Raw genomic sequence first — 15,254 nt, forward strand, 5'->3', positions numbered from 1 at the left:
CCGTTTTAGAGCACTATTGTAAGTTATTCTCCTATATCTTTCTGATTGGTGGGGGCCTGACCGTTGGAGCTCCCACTGACCCTGAGAATGGGGGCTCCTGAGGGTCCCTTGAATGAATGGAGTGGCGGTAGAGCATATGCGCTGCTGCTTGTCCATTCATTTTAATTGGAGTGCCAGAGATAGTCTGGTTAAAGCATCTGGCAATGAACAGCTGTTGAATTCATTTGTGGGGACCTTTAGACACCCCCCTTACTTGGGATTAGTGGGGGTCCTAGCAGTCAGAACCACATCGATCAGAAGTTATCCCCTATCCTTCGAAAGGGAATGTGTCATCAGAAAATGTATAAAAGGTTTTTATGTAAAACATTTTGATATAGATATATATATTTTTTAATTTTTAATGTCACAATCTATATTTTACAGAAATACCTAAAATCCTGCAGTTCTCACACTGCCCACTAAGCCTCATTATAGTCGGACACTTCCTGATCTGTACAGAAAACCTCTCAACCGTCATCTCATTATGATCATAGACAGGATTACACTGAGAGGTGACACCTATATATAGATAACATAGGATCCACCACTTACAGTTGGTGGTGTTACAGCCCACCTCCTCCCCCTCTCTGCACAAGTCACCGAACTCCACAATACTTTCCCACAGAGGACAATAGGGTATGGCCACAGCTCACCCCCTGCACAGTGAACTTTGTACAGGTGATGGAACATGTCTAAAACAATCTTCTATAGAAGTCAACAGGTCCCTTCTTGTCCATCACGTGAATGACTTATGATGGGAGAGAAGCCGGTGCCGGCACGATCAGCTGATGGATGGGGGTCCCCGGGGTGGACCCCGGTCCATCAACTACCGATGACCTATCCAGAGGTCATCAGTTGAAATGAGCTCCACTCAATTCCATTGTGTCTGCCTTTAAGTGAGATAATAGGAATTGTTTGTTTGTCTTCACACGACTATTTTTTAGGTGAGCTTAAAATGAACGATTAGTGAGTGAAATATCGCTCAGTGCCCTGTTGGTGGTCGCAGGTACATGGGACGACTATCACCCAAATCACTGTCTCTAGCGATTATTATAATGATAATCGTCCCATGTAAAGGTACCTTTAGTTGTCCCCATCAGTGACAGGGAAGGCGCGCTGCACATCCACCTTATTGTTTTCAAGACTAAATACCAATATATTATTAATATATACAAATATAGTAACAAAATAGTGAATGCGAAGTGGCCCCCTGGACAGAGGGCCCACTGTCAGGTGTGTTTGTCATGATCTCTCTTCGGAGGCCCTGTAGTAGCGTGGGCTGCCTCTATGCTGTCCACACACTTGATTTTTTTGGGTTAATGGTGACCATCTTGCTACAGACAGGCACAGGAACAACCTCACAGAGAGAGTCCTAAACCACCTAATTAATTGGATATTGCAGCTGCCTGCTCCATGGTAGGGAGGTGATAGTTGTCCATATTACTCCAAATGCAAATAAGGGAGATAGAACAATACCTCTGCAGCGCCACCTATGGGAAGGCAGCATTTCTGCAAGTCAATGCTAGACTCTTTATACAAGCCTTGTAACAATGACTGGGAATTGTAAGCCAAGCCAGAATCCATACACAGACAGCTGTTTCGGGGTGTGTGTCCCCCATCAGTGTGCAATTAGTTTCTGGCTTAGCTACAGAGGCTTGTGATGTGGGTTAGGAACGCTGTCTTTTATCCTTAGGGAGAGCACCTAGAAGGTGAGTGAGGAGACTTATAAGGCCATTCATGCTCCTCTGGGTAATATGCAAATAAGGGAAATAGAACAACACCTCTGCAGAGCCACCATCTCCCTTACTTGTATATTACGCAGAGGAGCATGAATGGCCTTATAAGTCTCCTCACTCACTTCTAGGTGCTCCCCCTAAGGAGAAAAGATAGTGTTTCTGACACCAAAGGCAGTCACTCCCTGTATTACCCAAATGTATGTAATGTGTATATTTTGAAGCACTTTTGTTCAAGGATGAGAAGACTTGTATCACCTACTGTATATCGAATATCCATCAGTACGTTAATGTAACCCGTAGGCGTGAGTAATTAAACCCGCTGGATCTATATTAAGTGCAACCAATACTCTCCCAGACCACACATTAGGTGTGTCGCTTCCAATTCAGTATTCTTTTCACATTTGCCATCATTGATAGACTGAAGAGAGCAGCTGATTTCCCCTGACATTTCTCTCACTGATATCATCTATTTCGGTGCAGTCCGGCCGTCAGTTACATGTGCAGATTTCACCTCTCCTACCAGAAGCTATTTTCACCTAAAACGTAAGATCCGTCACTGACGCTGCATAAACGTAACTTTAACATTGTCATATTATTAGAATTTCTCCTTTTAGCTGTCAGCTCGTTTTGATGACACATGCCGGGCTGCCAGGAATATCATCTCCATGCCATGGCCCTGTAAATCCATTAGGAGATGTAAGCAGTCTTATTTCCATGGCTCCCTGCGTCCGTTGGACTGTATGTTTTGCACACAGCCCTGTATTTGCTTGTGTATGGTTCCTGATGCGGTGATTGGGCATTGTGGGCAGGGATGCAGTGATTGGGCATTGTGGGCACAGATGCAGTGATTGGGCATTGTGGGCACAGATGCAGTGATTGGGCATTGTGACGGGATCCCTACACTTCACCTTGCTGGGTTTAGCTACAAATGGTGACATTTTCCTCTAATGTATCTCACATCTGATTTAAGCAATTCTTTATTAATAGAAGGAAAATCTCCTGAAGTCCCAGAATTAGTAACAAAAGAAATGACCTCCTCGCCGTCCTGGGAGCAGGATGACATCTTCACGGAGCTAAGCATCCCTCTAGGTAGGTACCGAGCACTTAGTGTCTTATTCGTTAAACCCGTAGCAAATGCAGATGTTACTGACTGACCAGTAAATAGGTTGTATGCTGCTCTTTAACACACTTGGCTCTTGTACTGTTCGTAGGTATAGAATTTGTGGTTCCAAGAACTGGATTTTACTGCAAACTTTGTGGCCTCTTCTACACCAGTGAAGAAGCAGCAAAAACCTCTCACTGTCGGAGCCGGGTACACTACAGGAACCTGCAGGTACTCCACTGCTCTGCCCCTTCTTAGGCTAATCCTACATCGCAGGCTCTGGAGCTTTATTCATACATTGTGTCATTAACCAATGAAAAAGTAACTGTGCTTTAAAAACCTTCGACTTGTCAGAAATTGTGATCAGTGGGAATCCAGGTGCTGAAACCCCCAGTAATCACTAAAATGAAGGGGTTGTGCTCCTTGCGTTGCCACCACCGCCTCCTTTCAGAAGCTGAAGACGGATGCATAGACCTTTAGAGACAAGTTTTTTAAACAATGACAACTCTTTTAAAAGGGCTTTCTGGGCGAAAAAAAAATGACTTGTCTTCTGGATAGCTCATCAAAAGCTTAATCAGCGGGGACCTGCCACACAAGATCCCTGTCAATCAGCTGATCACCCAGCCTGCTTCAGTGCAGCGGGACGGCCGTATGTCACAGGAGAGGAAGTACCATAGCTGGCTTTACTGCCATTGAAATCAATGTGAGCTGAAGTGGCTACTATACCTCCGGCACTTACGCTTTCGACATTGGGAAGAGTTGCGGAAGTGTATTAACTGCTTCGGCTCCGATTGAAGTCAACTAGGGTACTTCCACTCCAGTCCACATGGACAGCTTGGCCGGACAATTAGGTGATCCGCTGGGCATCCCTGGTGATTAGTTATGATCTATCCTGAGGATTTTGCCTAGAAAACCCCTTCAAGGGCTGTTTCACACGACTATATGAGTTTTTATGTTCGGCTATATGTGCCATAATATCGCATGAATGAAGAATTGCCACGATCCAGCCCCGTATCTCCTGCTGTTCACACGGGCTGCTGCTGCGTATCGGCAAATAAAAACGCTGAAGCACGGAAAACCATTGATTGCTGTAAAATGCCCAGAATTACTAATAATGCTTAAAGGGGTTGTCCCGCGAAACAAAGTGGGTCTATACACTTCTGTATGGCCATATTAATGCACTTTGTAATGTACATTGTGCATTAATTATGAGCCATACAGAAGTTATTCACTTACCTGCTCCATTGCTAGCGTCCTCGTCTCCATGGTGCCGTCTAATTTTCAGCGTCTAATCGCCCGATTAGACGCGCTTGCGCAGTCCGGTCTTCTCCGTGTTGAATGGGGCCGCTCGTGCTGGAGAGCTGCTCCTCGTAGCTCCGCCCCGTCACGTGTGCCAATTCCAGCCAATCAGGAGGCTGGAATCGGCAATGGACCGCACAGAAGACCTGCGGTCCACCGAGGGTGAAGATCCCGGCGGCCATCTTCGCAAGGTAAGTAAGAAGTCACCGGAGCGCGGGGATTCGGGTAAGTACTATCCGGTTTTTTTTTTCAACACATGCATCGGGTTTGTCTCGCGCCGAACGGGGGGGCTATTGAAAAAAAAAAAAAACCCGTTTCGGCGCGGGACAACCCCTTTAAATCAGGCAAGCTATCTTCTTTTCCCAGCATTGTACGCCGGGTGACTTCCTCCCCCTCCCTTTCCCCCCCGCTTCCATTGAAGTCTATGGGAGCTTCCTGTGTATCTCAACAAAAGATAGGGCAAGACCTATCCTTTGACGCAGCGTATAAAATCAGCGACCGAAAGCAGTCACATATGTGCTATTATTCTCTGGTGCAAATTTTTTACTTGCCCAAGAATCATACATCTGAATGAATACGTCGGAATCCATTTATAGTAATGTAGTGTCCAAGCAGCACTCACAATCATCCACTAGGGCAGGACCTCCATAGGAAATAGGAGCTCGGACTTATAGCTCTAAAACAGCAGTAGATAAAAGAAGGAGCCCGCAGCAGCATACGGATGCAAGAAAAGTCTGGAAAAAGACCCGACTGAAAGGTCGAAACGTAGCAACCATCTCTATGGCAACTACTTTTTAATGGAGGAATAAAGACTTTGAAACTTTTACTGCATCCGTATGCTGCCGCGGGCTTCTTCTTCTTTCAAATACATCGGAATCCAATGCTTCGGAAGGTCGCGAGTTTTGGATGATTTTTCAAATGTTGCTTAATACTCATGTTAATAAGGCCTAAGGCGGATGTCTACATGAGATAGGTCCAATTAGGATTTTCCGTGTTAAAAATCTGCAGCATTAACCCTTTCCAATCCACTGTCTGACGTCTGAAGACATTATGATTTAAGGCTGTACAGCTCCGATGTTGGAAGACGTCCGTCGGGGTTCTCTTACTGTATATTGCCAGCCTCTCTGCTGTCGGAGCCTATCCAACGTGTCACCTCATGCAGTACTGGCTTTAGCCAGCATATAGCGCTGTTGTATAACGACAGAAAAAGAGTAAGCCCCCTAGGAAAACCGGGGTACAAATTGGATTGGAAAGGGTTAAGGGCTCCTGCACACTGACGAGAGTGATTCACGTCCCGATATCGCTCTTGCAAACATTCACAAACCCCCAGCTGCGAGGTGTTTTCACAACAAAACCACCTCACATCCCTGTGGGGGTTCCCTTCATCTCCGTCGCCGCTGTCACAGCCGGGGCAGGAGATTGTGTGTTCTCCCACTGCTTTCAATGTGTCAGCAGCAGCGCTGGCCCCACTGAAAGCAAAATGGAGAAGATAGCGATCCCCTGCTGAGGCTGTGACAGCTGCAGCAGGGGATTCCTTGGATGTGAAACACCTGGACGCTGTCACATCCAGGGGTTTAATCTTGTTCTCGATGGGTCCAGCAGCAGCAGCAACGCCGGTCCCAATGAAAACATTGGAAGATCTCCTTGTTACAGCGGCAGGAGGCGATTCCTTCACGCCCGCGGGGAGTCCCTTTATCACTGAACACCCTGCCGCTGCTGTCACAGTTTTCAGTGATGAGGGGACTCCCCGCGGGGGTGAAGGAATCTCCTACCGCTGCTGTCACAGCAGCTGCAGGAGATCGCAATGATCTCCTATTGCTTTCAATGAGGCCGTCACTGCTGCTGTCAGCTCCATTAAGAACAAGGCTAAGCCCCTGAAAGTGACAGCCTCACATCCCTTGGGGCTGAAGGAATCCCCTGCTGCAGCTGTCACATGGGGACGGTGCTGCTGCTGCCAGCCCCATTGGCGACAATGGATGAGATCGCAAAAAGATAGAACATGCTGCGATTTTTCTTTCACGCTGCGTCGCAAGTGTGAAAACATCGCAAATGTGAAGTGAGCCATTGGCTTAATAATTTAGCAATTTCTCTCAGAATTGCAGCGCTGGAAAATCGTGCGATTTCATCGCCGTTGTGAAGGCACCCGTAAAGTAGCAGCAAAATAGATAAGATCCGAAGAAATGTGATTAATGTGATGCAGAATGGATTTGTGTGGCACTGCCTTTGGTGCGGATCTGAAATCCACAGCATATCAATTTGTTTTGGATTTTCTCTGCAGGTTTAACACTTTGCAATACATATGGAGAAATCCGTGGCAAAATGGCAGCAATTTTGTAAGAAAATGCACTGTTCGCTGCGGTTTTGTTGTTGTGCATTTCTAAGGGTGGACACAGACTTGCGATTTTCTTGCACGTTTTTTATTTCACGTGATATTGCTGTGTTTTTTTAACGCTATTGTCAATGGGACTTACTAGGGTTAAAAACGCATCGCAGGAAAATCACGAAGCACCAACTTGTAATGCATTTTTAACATTAGAAAGTCCCATTGACAATCGAATTTAAAAAAACGCAGCGCTATCGCGTGAAAAAAATGTGCAAGAAAAACGCAAGTGGGTGTCCACCCTAACAGATGTGCTGCAGATTATCCAGTCCTGTGTAGAGTTACAGATCATTCACATGACTATGATTTCGGCACGTATTACGGCCGCGATGTGCAGCTATGTGGTCAGACCGTGTGCGCGAGCTATGTGGTCAGACCGTGTGCGCGAGCTATGTGGTCAGACCGTGTGCGTGAGCTATGTGGTCAGACCGTGTGCGTGAGCTATGTGGTCAGACCGTGTGCGTGAGCTATGTGGTCAGACCGTGTGCGTGAGCTATGTGGTCAGACCGTGTGCGCGAGCTATGTGGTCAGACCGTGTGCGCGAGCTAGGTGGTCAGACCGTGTGCGCGAGCTAGGTGGTCAGACCGTGTGCGCGAGCTATGTGGTCAGACCGTGTGCGCGAGCTATGTGGTCAGACCGTGTGCGTGAGCTATGTGGTCAGACCGTGTGCGTGAGCTATGTGGTCAGACCGTGTGCACGAGCTATGTGGTCAGACCGTGTGCGTGAGCTATGTGGTCAGACCGTGTGCGTGAGCTATGTGGTCAGACCGTGTGCGTGAGCTATGTGGTCAGACCGTGTGCGTGAGCTATGTGGTCAGACCGTGTGCGCGAGCTATGTGGTCAGACCGTGTGCGTGAGCTATGTGGTCAGACCGTGTGCGTGAGCTATGTGGTCAGACCGTGTGCGTGAGCTATGTGGTCAGACCGTGTGCGTGAGCTATGGGGTCAGACCGTGTGCGTGAGCTATGGGGTCAGACCGTGTGCGTGAGCTATGTGGTCAGACCGTGTGCGTGAGCTATGTGGTCAGACCGTGTGCATGAGCTATGCGATCATTTGCAGGGCACTCGCTGCCACACACGTTCTCTGCCAGCTCGGGCAGACTAGTACAATGCTGTGAGACCCCCACAGTGTTTTACGGATATGGTCGTGTGAATGATCCCTTAGGCCTCCCTCACACAGACGTTTTTGTACAGCATTTAGCGCTGCCTTTTCAGCGCAGCGCTAAATGCTGTACAACGCTCCCATTAATTTCAATGGGGCTGCTCACAGAAGAGTCAAAACGCAGTGCCTGCAAAGCTGTGCTTTGACAGCGATGCATATTCTATCTTTGGCCGTTTTCAGCCCTGCGTCGCCCATTGAAATAAATAGGCAGCGTTGACAGCACTGCTGAAAAACGGCACAACTTGGTGCCGCGTTTTTGGCAGCGTTACCCACACCAATTTTCGAGGGAAGGCCTTGAAATATAAACCCTACCCTGAAAATCAGCCCTAGCTACATTAGATAGAAAAAAAGGGGCGAGAACATTATCCTTCCATTATATAAGGCACTTGTCAGGCCTCACATGGAATACTGCGTACAATTCTGGACACCGGTGCTCAGGAAGGATGTTACAGTACTGGAGGAGGTTCAAAGAAGGGCAACTAAACTAATACATGGAATGACGGGACTGGAATACCCAGAGAGGCACCAAAACTGGGATTATTTACCCCGGAAAAAAGAAGGTTAAGAGGCGACCAAATAACTATGTATAAATACATGAGGGGACAATACAAGGATCTCTGCAATGATCTGTTTACACCCAGGACTGCAACGGTAACAAGAGGACATCCGCTACGATTGGAGGAAAGCAGGTTTCATCACCAACACAGAAGGGGGTTCTTTACTGTAAGAGCAGTGAGACTGTGGAACTCTCTGCCTGAGGACATGGTGATGGCAGGATCCATAGAGGAGTTTAAGAGGACTAGATGTCTTTCTAGAGCGCTGTGGTATTACAGGATATAGACATTAGGTGACCGTCGGGTTGTTAAACTCAAATGTTGATCCAGGGATTACTCTGGCTGCCATTGTGGAGTCAGGAATTATTTTTTTTTCTCCAAATGAGCTAATTGGCTCATTGCGTTTTTTTTTTCTTCCCCTGGACCAACAAGGGGGTTGAAACAGGCTGAACTAGATGGACATTGTCTTCATTCAACCTAACATACTATCTTGCTATGCATGTCCGGGTCCCGGTCGCTGGTCTCTGGCGCTGCTCCAGGCTTCCCCTGCACTGGCAGATCACCTATTGCTGTAAGCGAGGTTTGAGAACCCCACCTCCAGCAATAGATTGCTGTGATTGGTTCTTGGCGCTTGCTCAGCCTATTAGAGCTCGCCAAGTCTGATTGGCTGAGCCAGTCAATGAATGGCTGTGATTGGGCATCGAGCTAGCGCCAAGCACCAATCACAGCAATCTATTGCTGGAAGTGAGATTCTCAAACCTCACTTACAGCAACAGATGATCTGTCAGTGCAGGGGAAGCCTAGGGCACCCCCACAGATCAGTGGCTTGGGACCCTGACGGACCTGCTAGGTGAGGATTGATTTTTGTCTTTCCAGCATACTTGGCTGCCTTTTAAGTTGTGCTGAAAACGCAGTCAATACGCTGGCATAACGCATGCCAGCGCTGCTGAAACCGGGCTGAATCTGCAGCAAATGCAGCGTTGAAAAACGCTGCGTTTCTGCAAACGCCTGTGCGAGGGAGGCCTTAGGCTGGGTTCACACAGGGTGGATTTGCCTGCGGAATTTCGCTGCGGCAAATCCGCCTGCGTCCACTAATCTATGTGGGCGGACAATTCGTCGTAGTAAAGCCGGTGCATGTCTATTTTCTTTTTTCCGTTGCGGCCTCGCTCCTCTCTATGGGAGAGCTGTCCGCAACGGAAAAGCATGCGGCAAAGCCGCTCCAAAACCCGTGACTAAGTGCCGCGGGTTTTGAAGCTGCACTTATCCCGCGGTTTTTCGTGGCAAAACTGCAAGATTTTGATGGCAACTCTGCCCTGTGGGAACCCAGCCTTAAAGTTCCTAGACAGTCCTGATATTGAAACATATTGCGAAAATCCACAGCATGCCCTAAATCTGTGTTGCAAAATCTGCCACGTGTGAAGAATATTTTCAAGACCACATTGTGCGTCTTGTAGTTTGAGGAGAACATTTACAACACATGTGCCACACGTGTGAATGTGGCCTAAAAGGTGCAAGAGGTTACAGACCATTCTCCTTGCCCTGCTATGTTCATGTGTAGCTCTTTGTTATACTTCTCTCTGTGCGGTTACTAAAGTCTATGTGTGCATTTATGCACTAGAGCAGGGGTGTCAAACTCATTTTCACCGAGGGTCACATCAGGCTTATGGTGACCTTCAAAGGGTCGATTGTAAGGCTGCCTGCAGAATTCTCGCAGCGGGACCCGACCCGAGCCCCTGCAGAGAGCAGCGCGGCACTCACCTGCTCCCGCGGCTCCGGCTCTGTTATGTGCTAGCTGCCGGCGCATGCACAGAGTGGAGCCAGCGGCCTGGGAGTGAAATTTCTGTGCAGGCCTCTGCGAGACCCGCAGAGAAATAGAGCATGCGACAATTTGTTTTCCGCGCAAGATTTCACAAATCGCGTCCGTCTGCATAAGATTGCGTTTTCTAACACAATCCTATGGCAGCTTCCACGGGCGGAAATTCTGCGGGAAATCCCGCCGCGGAATTTCCGCCCGTGTGCAGGGGGCCTAAGACAGTATAGTCAGGGCCTGTTCACACAAGCGTATTTGCGTACATAATATGCAGTGAATAGAAGCCATTGATGTCAGTGAGTCATTCACATTATGTATATTTTCACACAGTATGACCTATATTGTTACGTACGACGCACCCCAATAGGCGATTGAAGTGACTGGGCAGCGCAAATACGTGGTGAATGTGCAGGGAACCTGTGTACTCACTGCATATTTGCGCACCATTTCAGTGGGCCATCTGCGTTCTTCTTTGCGTACACAAATATACAGGCATAAGCGATTTTCAATTGCGCAAATACGCAGCGTATTTGCGTGACCGAAATACAATTACACCCGTGTGAACGAGCCCTAATAGTGACCCTGATAGTGGCCCCAGTAAAAATAACGACCCCCACAGGGGCCCAATTAGTAATATTAACCCTTTCAGTAGTAATAAACCCATAGCAACGTTAACCCCCCCTCAGTAACAATATTAACACCCCTCAGTAATAATAATAAGTCCCCCCTCAGTAATAATAAGCCCCCCTCAGTAGTAATAAGCCCCCCTCCTCAGTAGTAATAAGACCCCCTCAGCAATAATAAGCCCCCCCCTCAGTAGTAATAAGCCCCCCATAGTAATAATAAGCCCCCCAACCCATATACTTACCTCCTCCTAGCTGTCAGCGCCGCTCCTCCTCTGCTCAAGCTGATTCCCAGGTGCACACTGACGTCAGTGTGTGCGCCAGGAATGCTTCCTCCCCGAGTCCTCTCCTACAGAACTGATGAGCAGGTGACTCAGGGGAGGAGGCTCCCGGCTGCACACTGACATCAGTATGCGCCGGGATCAGCGGTAACAGCGCGATTACCAGCGGGGAGCTGCGACACCCCAGCTGGTAATCGCTTCAGTGGGGAGCGGCGTCGGCACGCCGCGGGCCACACAACATGAGGCAGCGGGCCGGATTCGGCCGGCGGGCCTTTTGTTTGACACATGTGCACTAGAACATCCACTATAGACTACAGGAGTGTCTGCACATATGTAGGACCCCTGCAACTGTTTATGTTTCAGAAGATGGGAAAAAAAGTAGAAACACAATTTCTACCACATTTTAGGACTATACAGCTTTTATAAAATGGCTTACATTGGATATTATTTTGATTCTAGTTTAATACATCTCCCCTTTAAATAAAGTCCATATTTCTGCTCCGTGGGCAAATTACTTTGATGCCACGCTGATAACTTTACATCGAGGCCTGCCAGTGAGCTGCAGCTGGTGTGAAGGGAGCAGTGAGTGAAAGCCTCTGATCACCGCCCCGTCAGCGGAGCTCATGGACACCCGACTTTATGGGGCGCTGAATTCCTAAATCCAGAGAGCACAAACCGCAGATGACAGTGATGGCGTTTCCAGCCCCTCTTGTGTTTATTGCTACCATAGAAATGCAGCAAATAAAAGATGCGCTTTTTATGTTGGTTATTTCTTAATTGTAGCTAATTGCTGTAGATGATAAAGCGCTGAGTGGCCTTAATGTGTCGCTGTACCGTTACCTGAGCGGACCCGATACACGTGACCGCGGAGGGTTTATTACAATTCTCTGGGAGCTATAGGCAGTTTGCTACAATGTATCAGTATAGGTAAAAGGTATTAGGCCTCATGTCCACGGGGAAAATTCATTTAAAAAATCCTTTCCTGCACGTGCGATCCGCGCCCATAGGGAATCATTGGGCACCCGCAGGTAACTAAATACCCGCAGATTTTTCCCTGGTGTACGGATTGCATGTGCGGGAAAACACTCGTGGCATGCTTCATTTTCCGCGGTTTTCCCGTACGGATGGTTTCTATTGAAGTCAATGGAAGCCGTCCGATCAACGGCACAGCCGTGAATGTAAGGAAAGCAGGACATTAAAAAAAAAAAAGAAAGCATGGCGCATTCACACAACATGTCACCGATGTGCCGAGCGCATCCACCGTGCGGAAGAAAGATGATCCGGCCGCAACACAGGAGACCAGCGCCGCGTCCGGACAGGTGAGTAACATGTCATTTTTAGCCACATGACTGTGGGCACGGCTGGAATCTGCTGCGGGATTCTGCACTGGGGAACCACACGGGCCCGTGCACACGAGGCCTTAGGCCACTCTCACACAAGCAGTTTTTTACTGCATATTATGTGCGTTTTAATACGCAGCACTAAGGTTTCATGCATTTCAATGGGGCATCTCACACTAGCGTTTATGCACAGCGTGTTTATCATTGCACACGGCATGTTCTATTTTCAAGCACTAGATCGCCCATTGAAATGAATGGGTTGCGTAAAAACACAGTAAGTACGCAATTGCATGCATAATCCTGAATTTTACAGCCTTTTTCACGCAGCTTGCTATGTCATTGGGAGGAAAAACAAGTTGTGACATCATCAGCTTGCTGTCCTGACATCATCAGCTTGCTGTCCTGACATCATCAGCTTGCTGTCCTGACATCATCAGCTTGCTGTCCTGCGTTGCTACTGTGCAAAAGTATGCAGTACAACTCAGGCAAAAGCACACAAAAAAGCAGTAGAGAGTTGAGTAAAAGATGCACTGTTTTTTACAAACGTTTGTGGGGATTGGCCTTAGATGAAAGTCCAAACATTGTCTTGGCTTCTGTCAGGATAATAGGGGGCCTACGGTTATGCTCCAGAGCTTTCCCGATGCATACCCCAAATGTGTTCACATAACAAGAGCCTTAAAGGACGTCTATCACCAAAAATTACCATAATAATCAAAAGCTAACTAAAGGGGGATGTCCAGACAGTTGTAACAAGACCATTTCCCCCCACGCAACCACTCCATGGCCTGAAATGGCTGCTTTGGCACAGTGTAACTGGCCAATGGGCATTCAGTTTTAGGGCCGGTCAAGGCTGTCTTCCACGCTCCTGCTTTAAGTTAAGTTTGGTTTTTCATGGTAATTTTCAGTGAGTTCCTTTAAACAGTCCTAAAAGGCAAAAGAAGGCAGAGTGCTTCCATGGACGATGTATCTAAATAGTGTGAACCTCAAAATGAAGGCATGCTCACAACTACTCTCAAGCATGTGTGTATTCCAGGGCTAGCTGTATTCACTGGGGTGACCCTCCTGAGGATTTTGGGTTTGTCAATGACCATAAAATGAAATGAAAAAAGAAACAAAAGACAGGCCCTAAGGTATTTCTGTCCCGGTAGTGGAGGAAATCATCACTGAAGTAAAAGGCTTCAGGAGTGCAACACTGTATCAGAGCTACATTTATGGTGCAACAGATAAGAGATGTCCAAAGAGGATGCTCCAGGCACATATCAGCATCCTGCTCCTCCAATATCCATCCACTACTGGGGAGCGCATCTCTTGTTTTCTTCCATTTCATTTTTTAATCTTCTTTTAACCCCTTGAGTGGCACGCCCGGAAATTTTCCGGGACGAGCTCCACTGCTCATAGCAACATAGCCCGGAAGATTTCCGGGCTATGTATCACTATGGGAGCTGCAGAGCACAATGCCACAAGCTGTGACAGTGTGCTCTGCCTGCACAGACCCACAGAGAACAAAGCAAGGGCTTTGAAAAACCAGCAGAAGATATTGCCGATATGTCAGCAATCTCCTGCTTTGTTTACAGGTTGCCATAGAGACCATCGGCTTGTCAGAAGCAAGCCGATGGTCTCTGTGGCAGGGAGAGCTGGTTGTTAGCTGTCAGAGGACAGCTAGGTACCTGCTCTTACAGCAGAGATCAGAGAAAACCTCCGATCTCTGCTGTGTTAACCCTTTACATGCTGCAGTCTATGTGACTGCAGCATGTAAAGGGCTGTCACTGCAGCATGTAAAGGGCTGTCACCATCGGACCCCTGGAATGTGATCAGGGGTCCTGATGGGTCCCTGTGGAAGTCCCCTAAAGGGACAAAAAAAAAAATTTAAAAAATTATAAAAAAAATAATAAAAACACTTGTCTCCCTTTACTTTGTAAAAAATCAAAAATACAATCACACATGTGGTATCCATGCGTCGTAATGACCCAGAGAAGGAAGTTAATACATTATTTAACCCCCTAATGACATGGCCCCTTTTTTCTTTTTTGCCCATTTCTTTTTTTCCTCCCCCCTGTTTAAAAAATCACAACTTGTCCCACAAAAAACAAGCCCTCATATGGCCATGTCAATGGAAAAATGAAAAAGTTATGGCTCTTGAGACGCAACTGCAAAATTAGTTGAAATTCAATGATTAGACCATTTTAAAAAACCTGCCCTGGTGGGCACGACAGGGTGGTAGGAAACCCGCCACTCAAGGGGTTAAAGCAGCTGACCCACCAGCAGCATTTTACACCTATCCACAGTATGGGTGATATATGTATGTGATATGTGCTGGGGGTTCGACTGCTGGGACCACCACTGATCATCATAGGAACGGGGTTTTGGAAACACATGTGCACTACCACTCCATCCACTGTCTATGAGACTGAAGAAGACAGCCGAGTACAGTCGCCCCTATAAGTATGAACAGAAGAGAAAAACTATTATCATAAAATAAAACCAGAGTAAAAGTAAATATTTCAGCATCTGGTTGTAATTTGAAAAAAAATACCCTAGGTGACATATTTGCTTAAAGGAAGGCGATTAATCTTGAAGGCGCATTAGTCTACAGCCAAATATCACGTTTTCTTTCTATGCAAGCTGTCATAAAATAGAGGGCAATGGGTCTGCGAGTCATCAAAAATAATGCAATCTCCAGAAAATGTATCAAGACGGCTCGTCACATTGTAAATCTGCTGCATCTCTCAAAGCGTGCAACCAACATAAATGATAGCAGACGTGGAAGCAGACCACTGAGATATGGCACATTGCCCCATTGACTCCTATAGCAGCCAGGCACCACCACATTTCCCATCAAACACTTGTGCAGAGCGTTACTTCAAGGATTAATCCCTCTCAGTCCGCTCCTACAAGTACGCCACGTAATGCTGAATGTCACCTATTGCAACT

At 47.3% G+C, this 15,254-nt stretch overlaps 1 protein-coding gene across 2 annotated transcripts in view; it reads left to right on the plus strand.

Moving 5' to 3' along the window:
* Positions 1 to 15,254, plus strand: part of RBM20 (RNA binding motif protein 20) — a 273,263-nt gene that overhangs the window by 248,834 nt on the left and 9,175 nt on the right. For both annotated transcript variants that reach the window (XM_066601410.1, XM_066601411.1), the window contains 2 exons: positions 2,763 to 2,864; positions 2,987 to 3,108. In XM_066601410.1, the coding sequence (XP_066457507.1) occupies positions 2,763 to 2,864; positions 2,987 to 3,108 (224 nt within the window). The remainder of the gene's footprint in view (positions 1 to 2,762; positions 2,865 to 2,986; positions 3,109 to 15,254) is intronic.

This window comes from Eleutherodactylus coqui, chromosome 4 (assembly GCF_035609145.1).
Source record: "Eleutherodactylus coqui strain aEleCoq1 chromosome 4, aEleCoq1.hap1, whole genome shotgun sequence".
NCBI lineage: Eukaryota > Metazoa > Chordata > Amphibia > Anura > Eleutherodactylidae > Eleutherodactylus > Eleutherodactylus coqui.